This window comes from Notamacropus eugenii, chromosome 4 (genome assembly GCF_028372415.1).
Source record: "Notamacropus eugenii isolate mMacEug1 chromosome 4, mMacEug1.pri_v2, whole genome shotgun sequence".
Classification (NCBI taxonomy): domain Eukaryota; kingdom Metazoa; phylum Chordata; class Mammalia; order Diprotodontia; family Macropodidae; genus Notamacropus; species Notamacropus eugenii.
Genome location: NC_092875.1, coordinates 412,029,678 through 412,048,352, shown reverse-complemented (window position 1 = coordinate 412,048,352; position 18,675 = coordinate 412,029,678). Strand labels below are relative to the sequence as shown.

Genomic DNA, 18,675 nt, shown 5'->3' with positions numbered 1-18,675 from the left:
ATGACATTCTTTCCTTTGAGTTTTAAGAGGGTAGCTTCCACTTTCCCGGGTTTGACTTCTGCGTTCCTCCTCTTCCCCCAATCCCCCCCCCCCCTTCCTCCTCTTTCCCTAATTAAATCTGGAGGGCCTGTAGTGAACTGGTTAATAGGTGAGGAGGGAGGACAGCGCTGCCAGGAAGGCTGCCTGCCGTCGGGATGCGGAAGAGCAGTGCGATTTAATAAATGGAATTGTATTATTTACTCCCGGGGTTCGCGGCTCCTAGCTAGCTTTGTCTTAAGAGGCCTGGTAGTGCCTGGATAGATTTAGTACTGATCTAGTACTTTCAGTGGCAAGAGCTTGGAAGATTAGGGGTTCTCTCTTCTAAGAAGTCATTGAAATGTAAAGACTGATTATGTAGCTCACAGTTGGCTGCAGTTGTGGCTTTCTCTTTCTCTTTCTGACTCCCACCTGAGTTGTAGTCAGGGTTCCTGATTTCATTAAAATAAGTTTGGACATATTCACTCAGACGCCTGAACCAATTCGACAGAGCCGAGCAGGTTGAGAAGGCGCTTTCAAATGATTCCAGGGGTAGCATTTTCAAGAAACCAATGCCCCCAAGCTCGAGGATGGTAGATGGTGCAGGGTAACTGCATAGGCAAGCCCTATTTCAAGTGTTCGCAACTTTCAAGTGTCACTGTTACCCTTCAGTGACACGAGACCTTGTTACAAACTCAAAAACCCTGGGTTCGCTTTGCAGACTGCTCACCTCCGTGGCTAGAGAATGAGAACTAAGACCCGTAACTCAGTAGTTTGAGTGGGGCGGGTTAACTGAGAACGAAATCCTGTCAAAGTCTTCCTTTGTCTTATTCTGGTTAGAAAGTGACTACCCGCACTCAGATAAAGTCAATACTGTGGCATGAGAAGCACAGAAAATAAATTTGATGCGGAGCTAAATTATTAAGCAACTGCATTTATTGTAACAATTTACCATTGACGGTTATAATCCATCGCCTCCCGCTGATGCACACGGAGAACCTGCCACCTCTTCCCCTTTGAATTAGATGGGATTGTTATCTTGGTTTTAGAAACCGCTGACCAACACTAGAATAGATAGGAAATACCTGGTCGTGACACATAAAGAGTTAATACGTAGCTTTCTTTAAACGCACATAATTTCATCTGACCCCTGGACGTGATGAAAGATATTGATTGCTAGTAGCTCCATACTACCTGAGAGAAGATTACCCAGAAAGAAAAATAGAAAGAAAAGGGGAGAAAAGCCAAGGGATAGGGATGAGTTAACATATTAATTTCTACTTTACAAAATAAAACAAATATATACATGTCCTGTTTTGTGCCTTCTGAATCCTGTATTAATATCAGAAAATATAAGTCCTTCTGCAATCTTTTCTCTAAATACCTTACTCATTGAAATTGGCAGTCCCACTCATTATTTCACTCCCTCAAAACCGAATCTGGCGCCGGCTAAATATAGAGCTTTGCCTTCTCGAGAACAAAATCCGAAATATGCAGTAAGCAAATCGGTGGCAAAAAGAAAGCATGATCAAAGCCCTCCTTTTCTTCCCAATCCTGGCTTGTTGAGGCGGAGACAGGTTTCTCCCTTACTGCACCTCATTTACCAAAGATCCAGCTTAAAATTCAGTCACATCTTCGAAGGCTGAAGGTGGCTGTGGTTATTGTTTGTGTGTGGTGTGTTTTGCTTTGTCTTGCTTCTGAGTGGAATTTTAAACTGATTTAACTATTTGGGAGCCAGGGAGATTAGGATTGGAATCTAACTCCAGGAATCCATCCTTTTACATCAAGCTTCTTGGAGAATATTGGACTTTGAAGCAGAGAAGGAAAACGATTGCGTGAGGATAGGGGCGGGAGCATGGACCTCACAGATATGTGCATCACTTTTGCATTGGGTCTGTATGTGCGAGCTTTCATGGTTATGAATATCCACCTCTTTGAAGGGGTATAATAAAACACATCCAGCACATTAAATTTTCAAGTTACTGTAAGGTGTGTAAGGGCGAACTAGGGATGGAGTTTATGTTACCGAGAATTCATATCATTCACTTTCTCTTCTTGGGAAAGAGATTCGTATATCTCTATTTTAAAAGGTTTATTTTTCATCCAACAGAATACACACGGGTCAGAAGAGTATTTTTTTTTTTTTTTGACAAGAGGATTAATTCCATCTTTGAACACAAGAGGTCGCTCCTGCGATCAAATACAAATGAAAAAAAATATTGTCTAAACTGTTAATCGCCACTTGATTTATTCTACAACAAGAACATTTTAAGGGAGAGATTTTTTTACGCATGTGTCTATATATTACATACATACCATAAGAGAAAAATGGAGTTGAGAAAAAACAATAAAGAATAACCAAATGTATATTTCAACTACAAATTAAAGGGGGTTATAAGAATTTTGTGATTAAGATGTGATAGGTGCAACCCTAACTTTCTTGTGGTTAAAGCCCTGGTAGGAGCTTTTCAATAGAAATCCACATAAATTTTGAACAGATACATTGAGAAGCAAAATAAGGATTGGTCTCCCTCAAGCCTTTCTGTTTACCAGTAGATTTTCTATGCATTTCCAGATCTTCTTCAGGTTAGGGGATGATTAGGAAAATATTTGTTTACAATGTTATCGTGGGTTGACAACAGGAAAACAGGTTGTCTTCCACCATTATGGTGAAATTGGCCATTACTAAAGGTTTTCCCCCAGCTACATGCCAGCTTGTCTGTTTGGAATTGCTATCATCAGCAATAATTCTTTGTAATTGCTTATTGGTTTACAGAGCTAAAACACCACACTGTGTGGGAGGGAGGTGGGAGGTGAGAGAGATGGGGGAGAAGCATTGTCAATCTCCAGTGCAAGTCACCAGCACCTTGCATTTTCTAACATTTACTTCCATGGTGAGTAGGCAGGATGATGGAATATGTTGTGATAAAATCACATCCTTTCCTTCTGTTTTTTTAAAACTAGTTAGCTTGGTTATCTTTATGGAACCCCAAATTCCCTTTTTAATGGAAGTAGTTTCCTCATAATGAGAATTAACATATTTCTTAAAAAAACAAGTTTTTCAAACGACCCATTTAGTCTAAGATTATTAGGGGCAAGAAGCTCAGGATGTTTTTTTTTTTATTTTTTATTTTTAAATTATATTTTCCCATGGATGTTCTCACACTTGGCAATCTCTTAAACTAGTTCTGTCCTTTCTATTTCAAATACACCACACACTGAAACAACTTTTGTAAATGTGGTGATGGGTTCAAGCATAAACCTAGGAGCAAACGATAGGGCGGTCTGAGGGAGGACGCTTTGGAGAAGCCCCAGCGGAGTCAATGAGAAATTGACACTTCTGTTTTGTGCCCTGGAGAAACTATGTATCCATACGCACAAAGCAACTGAGATAGCCTGTGTATCTCACAGATCTTATCAAAATCTAGATCAGGCAAAAGATACAAAGAAAAGAACTTCCCAACATACTGAACTTTCTGAAGGCAATAGGACACCAGAGTTAGACCTTCCAGACTTTGAGTTTGGAGGTCCTTTAAAGATAAATTGGCAGGCACATTAAGAACCTAATAAATACTAAGAAGTTTACTTAATTTAGGGGGGAGGCTTGGTTTTGCAATGTTTCTTATTTAAGAGATCACTGAAAATTAACCGGTGACTTGCTACCAATGAGACTTTCAAGTCAGGCAATTTCTAGAGAGTAAATTATCTGAGGATTTTCACATTTCATGAAATAGAATAAGCTTTTTCTCAAATTTTCCATATTAGGCCTCCTTTACACAACTTTTTTAACTGAAGAAAAAAGGCAAATAATATGTGTGTATATCTATATATACACATATGTACATTAGGTATGTATATACATATATGCACATATACGTACACAGGGACATACATACTATCACTTAATTACACAAGGGAGTTTTAAAAATAAAGGCAAAGACAGGAGAGAAGTGATAGAATATATTAGTTTTTTTGAGTTGGTTTAGTTTGTTGTTAGATGATTAGCAATTTAGGACTCCGCATTTCCAAGTCCAATCTTTCTATTTCTAAAGTTAAAACGCAAGCAGACATTTTGGAAGGGCTGGATGGGAGAGAAGCAGTCCAATGTGAAAACTTTATTTTTACCTGTATATTTCCATACTCTCAGCTAAACAGGTTATCACCTTCCTTTCCTTGGGATGAGATGGGGCGGGAGAGGGAGGAGGAGGTAAGCGTGGTACTACAGTGCAAACAAACCATTTAGAGACGACCCTTTCCCGTCCTCCCTCTGCCTCCCCTCCCCCCCCCCTTTCTTCCCCTTGGCTTGGCAGCACCACGACGAAGGAGAGCCCTGTTCACCCCTGCCTATTAGCCCGCAGAGCCCGACACTAGGGCTACGCTTCAAAAGAAAGGGAGAAGCCAAACCACATGCCCACCCGTTCCGAAATCCACCCCCTCCCCTTCCTAACACATATGGGACCTTGTCCACGGGAAGACCTACCAACCAGCCATTCGCCGCCAGCTGCACAAAAGCGGGCCACGAAGAGGCTCACCGGAGCCGTGGAGAAGCAAGGGAAGGAGGGGAAGGGGAAAGGAAACGAGAGGAATTCGGGGGAAATTCAACGACAGAAAGGAAAGGGGGAGGGGAGCGAGGAAGGAGGGGGAAAAGGCAGCGGGCTGGGGGTGAGGGGGGGGGGGAGACTGAGCAGCGCACAGCATAAAGTATCAAGGGAGATGGACAAGAGCCCTGAGAAAGTTGCCTCTGAATTCCTAATCCTCTCCTGCAGGCTCGCCGACGGGCCAGTGGCGCACAGGACCAGAGAAACTGAAATATGATAATCAGAACAGCTGCTCTGTGCGCCTCTCGACCAATGGGCGAGGAGCAGGGTTGACGTCTCCGCGCTTTGCGTCAGACCAATGGAGATTGAGCTGAGTTGTAGCAGAGAAGTTTGAGTAAGAGATAAGGAAGAGAGGTGCCCGAGCCGCACTGAGTCCGACGAAGCAGCGCCTCTTCTACTCAAACTACACCGGCTTAAATTGGACTGATCAGCGAGAGCGCAGCACAACCCTGCAGCGTTTCTCACCCTTGCAACAACAGTGACCAATATTTCACACTTAGCAACAGCTCCAACCTCCTCTCTGGTCTTTTAGTCAACTGTACAACCACCATTTCACTGTGGACATTACACCCTCTTACAGATATGGGAGACATGGGAGATCCACCAAAAAGTAAGAGGAAATTTTACCTTGTTGGAATCGATGTGCTGTGATTGTGCCGGGTGACTCTACTGAACTTGAGTTGTTAACTTGAAGGAAAGCTGCTTTTTATCTTTGTCTCCATGCCTGCATGCTTGCTATCGGTTCTTATTTTGGGGAGTCTGATCGTACCTAGGGTTTGAATTACTCTTGTGTGCCTGCTTTTTCACCACCGCCTCCTTCCAGGCGTTCTTGGGTGCTAAGCGGTGGTTTCCCTCCACGGGAATCCAGAGCTCTCTTAGGAGGTTAGCCTCCAAAGGTCTGCCTGCACATACAATACCCAGACATGTGAATTAGCATTAGACTTGCAAACGAGAACGGGTGACAACTGCATTAATGTCTGATCTTGCTAACAATATCGAGTCCTGGGTTATATTTAAGAGCGTGCTTAATGGAAAGTGTAGACATTCCCTCCCGTTCACTTAACGCTTCCAGTCAAAACCTTTTCTTTGACTTGACTTATCCATACGCTTTGCCAATGGTTATTGCAGAGGGGGAAAATAAATACAAAATGAGCGGTTTTGATTGCGTGCTAGGCTTACGAATGTAGACTATTCAGATCTGCATTTTACATATGTTCCGCCTCCTTTTTAAATGAGTCAAGGTTTTGATGGCACACTTCAATTACCATCCAAAAGTGCAATACGCTTTAAAAAAAAAAAAAAAAGCTCAACGAGTACGCCCTATAAGGGAACGACACTAAAAGTGTGTTTATCTCTGTAGGAGAGTAAACGGTTAGTCAATCATGTATTTATTTTCATTTCAGAAAAACGTCTGATTTCCCTATGTGTTGGTTGCGGCAATCAAATTCACGATCAGTATATTCTGAGGGTTTCTCCGGATTTGGAATGGCATGCGGCATGTTTGAAATGTGCGGAGTGTAATCAGTATTTGGACGAGACCTGTACATGCTTTGTTAGGGATGGTAAAACCTACTGTAAAAGAGATTATATCAGGTACGCCTTTTACACTGCTTTCTTATTTTTGTTAGATTTCTGTTTCCCTCCCCCTGCAAAGATGGCCTTTTCCTCCGGTAGAGTTCACCTCGTAGACGTTCAAAGTGAAAAGTTACTCTCTAAAGATATCCCAGGAATTAAATAATGTCATTCACTTAACTTTTTTGAAGTGCACAGTGATTTTTTTTTTCTTTTTAAGAAAAACATTCTATGATTCGGGACTGGTACAGACCTCTCCTCGATCCCAAACATTTTTTTAAAAAAATAGATACAGTAAACCTTCTTGGGCAAATAGTTGGAAGTTTTGAAATAGAGACAACTTAGTTGAATTTTACGAAGTTTCTATTTCTTGAATTACAGTAGGACCTCCCCCCCCCCCCCGGCCCCCAAACAAAAAGATCTGGTCTTTGTAATAAGCTCTTAGAATACAGAAAATGGAATAAGCCAAATTCCAACACTAACTTTAAAAGCCCAAAGAGAAGGCAATTGTTCGTTGTCTTTGTGGCAAATATTTTTTCCCTGGAAAATTTAAGGAAGAATCAATATATTCCCTGCCAAAAGAAAAAAAAACTGACATTTAATCTTTTTAAATATTAACCCTTTGGTGACATCTGACTGTCTTCTCTTTCTTATCTTATCTGTACTGATGAATTAGACAGAGCAGATCAAATTGCCCATCATCTGTCTGGGAACAATTGGTATATTTAGATAATAGAACTGCTTCCTTTCTCACATTAAAATCTGGTAACTGATAAAATGAATGAGTGCCCAATACTGACACGACTAAAATCAACTTTCGCCTTTGCTTTTAGTTTTTGCTTGACTGCCAACTTAAGCTACTGCTCACCTAGAGTGTATCCCTTGCCCTATTTGTGTAGCAGACAACTTCCTATAGCAGCCACAAAGAAAAGGACACATGTGGGTCCCCCCCTTTCTAGAGAGGTTTTGAAAACAGCAATTTAAAAAAAATAAAATGTATAAGAGATGTCTCCGTAGTTTCAATTATTCTCTATATTTTGCCTATCAAAATATCCCAGTTTTTTGACCCAAGATTTTCTTCAGTACCTACTGATTTCTGAGTCTGGGATTCTTGTAGAAATGACAAATAATTATTAAAATTTCTCTATGATTGAAATATGCATTGAAGAGGTATTTCAGGCTTAAAAAAATCACCTTACTAATCTATAGGACCGATTTATTAAGTGCCAAGAAAATTCTAAAGGGAAAATGGGGGGGAGGGGCGGGAATTTCAATGTCAAAAAGTTTTGATGCCTTTTTTGTAGTCAAAAGAGAGAGAGGGAAAGTGGTATTAAGCAAAGGTGTGTCTGATTATATTTTAAAAAACCAACTTCATACGAAAGACAAAAAAGTTCGCTAAGGGGCGGGGAAACAAACTTTTGAACCTTGGAACATTTGACAACTGAGTCATTTTTCTTGTTTACTTGATTGTCTCGTACATGAACTTAGGAGTCTGGAGAGTGATTTTTCACTTAACACAAGCAGAAGTTTTCAGATACTGTACTTCAAGGTGTAGATATGTCCCATTCCCCACCCCCCACCCCAGTTGTTCCCAGACACACGTGTGCCTAATTTGGGGCGCATACATTTGCAAAACAACACGACCTTACCCACCGCCCATCCCTCTTTTTCTATTAAAACTTTTATTTTTAAAAAGTTGATATGCTTTTGGAATAAACTGTTCCGTGATAAAGGTTGAGCTAGAGATCCCAGTGGCTGTATCTTTTCCTGAGGGAATATTTCTTCTTTCCTTTGGGTCCCCTTCTCTCTTTGTGTGAAACTCCCCCCCTTTTTTTTCATTCTCTCTCCCGGTGTGAATCCCCCTCCCCCCTTCATTGCTTTTAGAGAGACAGAAGGTCATGTGAATATGCAACCAGGATTAAACCAACAAGGTGACTTGTTTGTTTGCCTGTTGGTGTTGAAATGTCAGGGAGGAAGTCTTTATTTGGTGCCTTTTCTTTTCGGGTTTTACGGTCGCCTCCTGGCTTTCGTGCAAGCTGAGATGTCTGGGTAAACGCTTCAGTGACTTAAAAACCAGCCCGAGCGGCAGAAGCAGATAACTAAAAAGAATAGGATGGAGAAGGTCCTTTCTGTTGGTGGTATTCCCTAAGGAAAAAACCTCCAGAAAGCCCCTGGAGCTATGTGTTGTGCAGAAGGGAACATAGAATACTCAGAGGTGTCCCTCAGTGCGTGTGTGTGTATTTTCGAACAGATGTCTGACAGTGACTCTTCTCAACCTTTGTTTTCTACTTTGGGGGATACCCATAGCTGTAGTCTTAGAGAAGTTCCGGTTTGACGAATTGGGGGAGGGGAGGGAGGAAGCAGAAAAGGTTGGGCAAGCAGGACTGACCCATAACCTGGCACCTCTCTCGGTCCAGCCTCTTCCCGAGTATTTCTGGGACTGGGAAATGAACTGAGTTTTCTAATACATCAAGAAATTTCCCACGGTGTCCTGAGATCAGTATGTGTGCAAAGTAGAGGCAGGTACAGTAAAAAGTGAGAAGGAAGAAAAGAGTAAAACACGAGGAGAGAAATACACACAATATGTTTGTGTGTATGTATATATATACATATGTGGATATATACATATATGGATACACATATATATTGGAGAGTGTGTGTGTGTGTGTGTGTGTGTGTGTGTGTGTGTGAGAGAGAGAGAGAGAGAGAGAGAGAGAGAGAGAGAGAGAGAGAGAGAGAGAGAGAGAGAATTCTGCCTTGTTATAAAACTGAATCCATCTCTTCCATTTTGGGCCTCTGTATGCTAATGCTAATAGTAGGATTGCAGAAAGAGTAGTGGTGAAATTGGTGAGCTAGGAAAATGAATGAAGTGAACCCTTTTTACCCCACCTTGTTCTCTCCCATCCGGCGGCCGGCTCAGGTTATACGGGATAAAGTGCGCCAAGTGCAGCATCGGTTTCAGCAAGAACGATTTTGTGATGCGTGCCCGCTCCAAGGTGTACCACATCGAATGTTTCCGCTGCGTGGCCTGCAGCCGTCAGCTCATCCCCGGGGACGAGTTTGCGCTGCGAGAGGACGGCCTCTTCTGCCGAGCGGACCACGATGTGGTGGAGAGAGCCAGTCTGGGAGCCGGCGACCCTCTGAGCCCCCTTCATCCTGCGCGGCCGCTGCAAATGGCAGGTACTTCTCAGTCCTCCGGGGATGGCGTGAGTAAGGCGGAAGCTGCAGAGCCAGACTCCTACCCACCTCGTTGGAGAAACCGAGGCTTCTCCAATGACAGGCAGTAGCAGCAGCACCACAGACCAGCAGTTCAATGGAGAGGGGGCACTTTGTTGTACTCTCTCCCTTTTTTTGACATTTTTCTCCCATAGGTATAAATAAACTTTATCTATACATATACAATACATATATTAATCACACTACGCATACCTACCTCCTTATAAATGCATGTGTATACAGTATGTGCATATACACACGCATATACCCCACATAGTACTTCCATATTATTTTTGTTCTCCCAAGTATGTTTTACTGCAAACACTCCTCATTGCCCCACCAGGTAATAATTTCCCAGTGCCTGCCTAATTAAAGGGGTGGAGACCCTTAGCCTTGTTGCTTCCTCCAAGTAAGAGGCTAAAGAGAAAGCCAAGCTGGTGGATATTGAATCTTCTGAGCCCCATGTCGGAAGGAAGTTTTTATTTTCAACATTTTGACAAAAAGGGTGACCGAAAAGATAGAGACTAAATAATTGCAGGTCGGCACTCAGAGCTGTAATTTAAAACTGTCAACAAGCTAATCTGCAGTAATTGCTTTTTAAAGCAGGTCTGACTCTTTGAAACATTTTTATGTGATTTGACAAGAATTTCATCTTCAGGATGGCATAGTTGACTTTAGACTGGCCCTAACTTGGGAGTTGACTGAGCCTGAGTGGGGGTGGAGGCTGGATTCTTGCATTGTATGAAGAATTTTGTAGCTTGCAGAATGTAAGGAGATTCTCCTAGGATAAGGGATGGTGGTAGTTAGAACAAAGAAAGGTTGGCAGGAACTGAGGCCACGGGCAAAGAGGCAAAGGAATGTTTTCCAAAACCAACCTTCCTGTCTTGAATAGATTTGCCCACTGTGTGCAGTTTTTAAGTGTCATTCTACCTATATAACACAGGACGTGACAAAACCACAGTCTTCCCTTCTCTGCCTTCGGGCAGCATTCAGAGATCTTTGTGCATGTTGTAGCCAGGGATTTGGAAGAAGCTTATACAGGGGCAGAAACAAGGGTGGCAACATGTGCTGTGTGCAGCAAATACTTTCTTTTCAGAAAACAGTAGAAGAGAAGAAAATATTATCCTGCCGTGGGGCACATGACTTCACAACAGTCATTTATCTTGAGTTCAGACAGCAATGGGCAGACAATTTGAGTTTCTTTTTCTTTTGGGTAAAACAATTCTGAAATGTTAGCTCAGACTTAACATTAGATTTTTTAAAAAAAAAAAAAAGGATCCAGAAGTGGAGGGACAAGGTCATAAACACACACACACACACACACACACACACTAACATTTTCTTTTCTGATCAGCCAACATGAATCTCACCATGCTTCCCAGAGTAAATTTTTGGCATTTTGGCAAAATTTTTCTCTCCTTCCCAGGAAAATTCTCTTTGGAGTGAATTTACCATGCATTTCCTTGAGGACTTCCCCCCTTCAAATTTTTGCTTTTCTTTGGTTGTCTTTTCAAGAGTAGTCAGCCCATACCCGCACACACCAGAACAGTCATCCTTGGCATCTTGAAGCAGGCATCCCCAATTTTGTTTAGGGTGAATCTCATTTGAAACCCAGGGCCAATGGGAGAAATAATAATGAAACATACATACGTGAGTTAGAGGTTTCAAGGGAAAGTGGCCAGTACCTTTGCAAAAAATGTTCTTGTTTTTTTGATGCTATGCACTGACCCAGATTGGGGGCAGGAGTTGAAATTTACTACCCCAGATTACTCAACATTGACCTCAGTTTAGGTGAGAGATTTTATTTTCCCTTTCTCCTCCCCCTACAATTTCTACCTCCATCTCACTCCAAAAGAAATTAGAATTATCATAGAAATCCATGCACCATTAGCAAAGCTTGAGTAAGTTGATCCCAACTTTCCCCTTGCCATCCTCTTCCAGTTATTCCAGCCCAGGTTGCAGGAATCTCTCATTTTACCCATAAGAATCATCTTCTTTTACAGCAGAACCCATCTCTGCTAGGCAGCCAGCTTTGCGGCCTCATGTCCACAAGCAACCGGAGAAGACCACCCGAGTCCGGACTGTCCTTAATGAAAAACAGCTCCACACATTGAGGACCTGCTATGCTGCTAACCCCAGACCTGACGCTCTCATGAAGGAGCAACTAGTGGAAATGACTGGCCTCAGCCCCCGGGTGATCAGGGTCTGGTTTCAGAACAAGAGGTGTAAGGACAAAAAGCGGAGTATCATGATGAAACAGCTCCAGCAGCAGCAACCTAATGACAAAACTGTAAGTGGTCCCAACCTCATTACTACTCCCCACCACTACCATGTTTCTTCATAGGGATAAAAGAAGGGAAAAAGATGAGGGACATAGAAAGGCAGAGGAGAGAGCAAAGGAGTCCTGTATCACAGGAAGAGTGGAGAAACTGCCTGAAGTGAAAAGATGCCCCAGGCCATTCCTAGTCAACTTCTTTTGCAGCTCTGTTTCCAGATAGGCTAGGATGGATTTTGTGTTGAGGAGAGATATCAAAATGGTTGCCTGCGGATGAGTTGCAACCTTCGATTCTCCCATGTGTTCCTCAGGGGTATTGTACGACTGCTGGAGAACTATCTCTGATGAAGGGTTAGGGTCCTCTGGTTTCTCTAGCAGTCTGATATACACTATGCAGACCTAACCGAGTTGCCCCAGGGCAAGTGAATCTCTGTTTCTTCCTCAGACTTTATGGATCGCAGAAAAGAAAAAAGGTGATCGGTTCTCAGGAGGGAGGGATCAGGGACGCCCCACCTTTTAGAATACTTAGCTCATCTTTTATTCTGGATCTCATGTATGGAGGTGGGTGGGAGAAGAAGAGGATGAATATGCTGTTGTGTTCTGCAGTTCCGTAACGTCAGGCTGCCACGCATCCACACTATAGACATGGAGAAAGACATATTGTGTATGTGTGTGATAGACATCCCAGGACAGATGAAGCTAATCTAAGGTGATCTCACTTAGAGGAGGGGGAGTTTGTTGTTTGTTTTTGTTTATGCTTTTAATAGGATCAATCCCAGGGCCTTGGAAGTAGCTCTGGTCCCCAGAACCAAGCTTTAAGAGCAGATTTGAGGGTGGGGAGAATGAAAGTTATGGAATTTGGGTTTACTCCTTTGGTTCTATTTGTAAGTGCATTAAACTCTGCAACTGTCATTAAACTTGGCTTGGCTGGCCCCTGTGGCATGTCTGGGTTTCATTTGTTCACAATAGAAGCCAACCTCAAATAAGACTTTTCAGGAAAGCTGCACACCAATTGGGAGGTCATGGGAACCAGCTGAAACCCCCAGGAAAACCACAACTTAGGGAGTCAAAAGAGACCAGTCTCTCTTTTTTATTTTTTGCTCCATCTGCCTGATGGGAGGGTGCATTGGGAGGCAAGGGTTTAGTTAGATTCTTAGTTACCTGGTGGGAGAGAGGAAGAAAAGAAACTCCTGGAGGCTTTTAGTTTAAGGTCAAACCAGACCTGAAATTACTTTCAGAATACTTCCAGTGCAGGAAATTAGGATAAACTGAAATACAGCTACTATCCATGCTCACAGCAGATTAGCTGAGTCAATAAAGGCAACTCTAGAGATAAGATAGTCCACAGGCCTGTTTGCTTAGCAGTCCTGGACTGTGAAGGTAGGCCAGTTCATTAACATGTGGGACGGGGTTCGGGGGGACTTCTTTCTAGAATATCCAGGGGATGACAGGAACTCCGATGGTGGCGGCTAGCCCAGAGAGACACGATGGCGGTTTACAGGCTAACCCTGTGGAGGTGCAAAGTTACCAGCCTCCTTGGAAAGTACTGAGTGACTTCGCCTTGCAGAGCGACATAGATCAGCCTGCCTTTCAGCAACTGGTAAGTGTCAGCTCCCTGTCTGAGGAGCCTGAATTCCTGAGTCAGAAATGAGAGAGAGAGAGAGAGAGAGAGAGAGAGAGAGAGAGAGAGAGAGAGAGAGAGAGAGAGACAGAGAGAGAGACAGAGAGAGAGACAGAGACAGAGAGAGACAGAGAGAGAGACAGAGAGAAAGGAAGGGAGAGGGGAAGGAAGGAAGGAAGAAAGGAAGGAAGGAAGGAAGGAAGGAAGGAAGGAAGGAAGGAAGGAAGGAAGGACAATAGCTTGCTTTGTCTTGAGGTTGGGGGGAGGAGATAAAAAGGTGATGGGAAGAGGAAAAGGGAGAGGAAAAGATGACTATTATAAGTCTTTTATATGACATTGCATAATTTGAGGATATAGATTAACTGGTATTTCTGCTACTCAAGTGTAGTTGAGAAACAAACTCAATTTGATGCATTACCAAAGAAGGATGTATTTTACTTATGATCCTTATAGCACTTAATCTGCCTTTTATAAAGTTATTTCTCCCACTCCTACTTCTAGATTGTAATATATCTGAATACTAAAATAAGTGAGTTTTTAAAAAATAAATGATCAGTGCAAAATAATATAAGCCAGTTGCAGGTACCTCAACTTTCTGAGTGGAATATATGCAGAAACATTCAATCTTGCCTACTTTGTGTTAAAAAATTAAAGCTAAAAGGAGTATGAAATTGAAATGTACAAAAATTCTCAAGTGCATGTATACAAATGAAATGGGCATTTATGAGCTACATGTTAGAAGTAAAGAAGCAGAAGAGATATATTTGTAATTCATGCATACTGGCAGTTTTTACTTAGCTTGAAGGAGTCTTCTTAGATGAAAGAAAAAGAAGAATAAAGTGCAAACTTTTCTTAATTGAATTTCTGCTGAGTGGCAGTTCAGCTGCACTAGTCAGAGTTCAGTCTTAACTCTCTAGGATGTAAGAAAATGAATTCTTTCAGATGGGGTCTTGGAGCTGAAAGGAAGGACTTTGGTCTAACAACTACATTGCGGAAACTGAGACTGAGAAAGTAATGTAATCTGCTTAACCTTGGAAAGGCAACATGGTGAGGTGGGAAAGGAAAAGAACTTCTCTTATAGGCAGTAGATCCATATTGATTCTGGGCAACTTAGTGAGAATGGGAAAGTTAGTTAACTTTCTTGAGTCTCATTTCCTTCATCTGTAAAGTGGGAATAATACGTCGAAGTATTGTTGTAAAAGATTGCGCTTTGCAAACCTTGTTGTGTTACATAAACCTGTTAACACATATAGATATATCTGATATACGATATATTTTCTTTAGTGAGAAAAGATACATTATAGACTCATTCTGTACAAAATTCAACACTTTCAAAAAATCTTTCTCCTTCACTCCAAAAGGAGATTCATTCGTTCCAACAGGGTACCCTTTGGCAACAGCACTTGCCCTAAGGCAGTTGCTTCTCTCCCTCTGGATGTAAATTTCACATTGTACAGGTAGGCCATTGGTCAGTAGCCAGTGGTGTAAATAGGCTACATACAACCCAACCGGTTTTTTTTTCCTTTAGTGTGGGCCAATCTTGTAATCAGACATGTCTGCAGAAGCAACTTTGTGATTTTACAAAGGTTTTAATGGTTTGAAAATTTTTCAGGTCCCTGGAATTAGGATTGAGGGAGTTGGCCATTTTTAAGCCAGGTCAGTCAGATGAGTTATTTAGTAGAACGGAAGTCCAGGGAGATCAATGTTTCTTCCCATGTTTTTATGTTAGGTAAGGGATGGGGTCAGTAGAAGGTGGGAGAGGGGAGGAGATTTGGTCCAGAAATGTTTTAAAGCCTATTATTTAAAGAGCATTTGAATTGCTCTGCAATTCAATGAACATAACATTGTAGCAGCTTCTTACATGGAAAAGTTCAATGGAAAACAAACATATAAATGAATGAATGAATAAATAAATAAATAAATAAATAAATAAATAAATGAAAGAAGTAGACTGGAGTGGTAGCTCCAGGAGCTATTGGATAGAAAGCAAATCCACTGAGATGTCTTTAGGATTTTGTCTCTGCCCTTTGGGTATCTGCTAGGTATTTCTTCACCAGACCTGAATTCCTATTGTGTCTTTCTCAACTCATGGGAGAGGCTTTGATGCATAGAGAAAAAGACATTAGCTGCTCCCAGGGCAACATGTAGCCAGCAGGGTAATTTTATTGTGTGCATGCATGGAGACACTGCCATACAGTTTCACTACAGAAAACACATTTACTCATTAATAATTTAATGCAACATAATGTTGGGAATTCAGTTAGCATTAGAATAGAGAGCCTCAAAGGAAACAGTGGTGCTAGCAATAGGAACATGGTACTGTGTGTCAAGAGAACTGATTTTGAATCCACTCTACTTGGAGTGTGACTTTGAACCAATCCCACTTCTGGGTTTCATTTTCTTCACCTGTAACTAGGGAATGATAATACCTAGACATATTTTACAAGGTCTTGGAGGAGAGAAGCCTTCAGTAAGTGTGAGTTACTGATAATAATTTGGAAAAAGCCCTAGAAACAAAGTTTTCAGTTTATTCTCACTTAATAAGAATTTTTTAAAACTGATACTTTTTCTTCATACACACACACACACACACGCACACACACACACAAACACCTCTCAATGAAGAACAGATACAAATAAGCCCAAATGAATCCTTAATTCATCACTGTGAATTTTCCCTCTAAAGATACAGCTCTCAGAAATACATATCATTTGTATGTGTGTATGAATATGTGTATCTATATGTACATATATGCTTATTTGATGTTTTTGTCATATATCCGGTTTAAACTTATTTAGTAGGCATATATACCTATATACACATATTTATACACATATATACACATATTTATTCAGAAGTACATATTTGAATATCTTTCTCTTTTCCATGAACACAAGAATAGCCTCTTTTGTTCTTCCTTTTCTTTGTAGGTCAATTTTTCCGAAGGTGGGCCAGGTTCGAATTCCACTGGAAGTGAAGTAGCATCAATGTCCTCTCAGCTCCCAGATACACCAAACAGCATGGTAGCCAGTCCTATTGAGGCATGAGGAACATTTATTCAGGTGTATTTTTTTCCCTGTTGGAGAAAGTGGGAAGTTATAATGTTGGACTCCAAAACTAAAGTATTTAACAACCCAACTAATGAAAACTGAATCTAAGAATGGATGCTCCATGAAATGCACGAAGTCTGTTTTAATGACAAGGTGATATGGTAGCAACACTGTGAAGACAATCATGGGATTTTACTAGAATTAAAACAAACAAAAACAAAACCAATTTTAAAAAATGACAGCAAAATGCTATCCAATGATTATAGGAGTACTGAAAAAAAAGACATTTTTAAAATGTAGAGGATTTATATTCACGGATCTCAAAAAAAGCCTTTTCATTTCACTATACATCTAGAATAAACCGAAATAGAGATTTTTCTAGTTCATCCTAACCCGAATGGTGCTGTTTCTATATTGGTCATTCATTGCCTTGCCAAACAGGAGCTCCAGGAGATTTCAAAAGATCTCGAAGAGAAGCTGGCCTCTTTGGCTGAAAGATTCATTGCAGGAAGGTGGAGCTGCATTGGTTTGCAGTGTTTTTAGTTGACTTTAACAAGGGGTTGTTTGAAAACCTGGGTCTCTTAGCATGTCCTGTAGCTGGTTTCTTTTAAATTTTTATTCTTTTTTTTTTTTTTTGAGATCCATCCTCTAACAAGAAGTCTGAAGCGACTTTAAAGGTTTTTGAATTCAGATTTAAAAACCAATTTATAAAGCATTGCAACAAGGTTACCTCTATTTTGCCACAAGCGTCTCGGGACTGTGTTTGACTTGTGTCTGTCCAAGAACTTTTCCCCCAAAGATGTGTATAGTTATTGGTTAAAACGACTGTTTTCTCTCTCTGGAAATAAAGAGGAAAAAAGGAAACTTTTTTTTTTGTTTGCTCTTGCATTGCAAAAATTATAAAGTAATTTATTATTTATTGTCGGAAGACTTGCCACTTTTCTTGTCATTTGACTATTTTTTTGTTTGCTGAAGTAAAAAAAAAAAGGAGAAAAAGGTTGTACCGTGGTCTTTGAATTATATGTCTAATTCTATGTGTTCTGTCATTTTTCTTAAATATTATGTGAAATAAAAGCGCCATATGTAGAATTATAACTTCAGGACTATTTCACTAATAAACGTTTGGCATAGATAAAGAAATCAGTGCTCCGATTCAGGGTCCCTCTTTTTATATGTTTACACGTTAGCAGCTAAGCACCCGGAAATAAGAGATTGCATGCGATGCAGGTCCTGACAAAGTACAGTAGGTGTGATATTTTATTGCAAGTAGTTAATGTGCAGCTTGTAAATTTCGGTTTCAATAGTTGGATCAAAGCTGGTTGGAAGCCGTTAGCACTCAGCTGTGATAATGTTACAGGTTTTCGAGAAATGAGATGCTGCTCTTTGCCCTGCCCCCTACCTTCCCCTTCCATTTTCTTTAGTATCCCTTCCCCTCTCTCCTTTCCTCTTTTCCCCTCCCCCAAACCAGGTGGGAGTGTGCCCAGTTCAGAAAGGGCTTTGAATTATTATTTTAAGTAAGTGCTGTATACCAAACTCTTCTGCTTCAGTCTGTTGAAGTGACCCGTATTTCAAGTATAATCTCTTGGTAAGAGATGCATTTTGCTTGGCAAGTCAGGTATGACCATTATTTATCAGTGGCTGCTGTCAGTCGAATGAGAAATGTTGCATCCCTGGTTTAGCGGGAACAGGGCAAGGAAGGATCATCTCTGAAACCAAGGAGCAGTGTGTTATTTTCTTGCCTCTTGCTTTTTTTTTTTCTGCCTTGATTGCTCCTCCTTCTTCCCATAATAATCGACGAAGGAGTGATAACTTAGAAGGGGTGGGGGGGAGGGCGGCGAAAATTCTCCCTCTTCGGAGGAGCCTCCTGCACCCCAGGGTGTCCAAATTCGAGATTTACCAGCTCTCATCAGTGGCAGGGGGGCAACTGGCTTGTAATCTTTTTGACACGGCTTTCCCTCTATCTCCCCTCCCCCAACTGGATTTTTAGCCAGATCCCAAACTACCCTCTGCTATGAGCTAAAGACCAAGAGTTGTGCAAAGGCAACCCTCTTCCTATCCTTTTCCACTTCTCCCCTCTCACCCCAAGTTTCTTTTCTGTTTTATCTGGCTAGGTAGAACTCATTTGAGCCAACCATAGGCGAACCAGGGCTCCACCCTACTCCCCTCCTTTTCCGAAGCCCCTCCACGATTTTCAACTCGTTGGAAACTAGATTCATTTTTGTATGCGCGACTGTAATGACGTTTGGAATATTTGACAACTCTTTCAATAAATGAAATCTACCTTACCCTGCAGTGCGTGTGTGACCAGTAACCCTTCCATTCTCAGA

The 18,675-nt window shown here is 41.4% G+C and overlaps 1 protein-coding gene across 2 annotated transcripts; it reads left to right on the top strand.

The window, feature by feature from the left end:
* The first annotated feature begins 4,717 nt into the window (after positions 1-4,717).
* Positions 4,718-17,499, top strand: ISL1 (ISL LIM homeobox 1). Of its 2 annotated transcripts, none has more exons than XM_072605664.1 (6): positions 4,718-5,223; positions 6,017-6,206; positions 9,106-9,365; positions 11,408-11,691; positions 13,109-13,276; positions 16,229-17,499. In XM_072605664.1, exons 1-6 carry the CDS (start codon positions 5,196-5,198, stop codon positions 16,343-16,345), a joined length of 1,047 nt encoding a protein of 348 aa, XP_072461765.1. In that variant the 5' UTR covers positions 4,718-5,195; the 3' UTR covers positions 16,346-17,499. The 2 variants fall into 2 exon arrangements, with proteins under 2 accessions (XP_072461765.1, XP_072461764.1); XM_072605663.1 differs by having other exon boundaries at positions 4,722-5,223; positions 11,405-11,691.
* Positions 17,500-18,675: the final 1,176 nt, after the last annotated feature.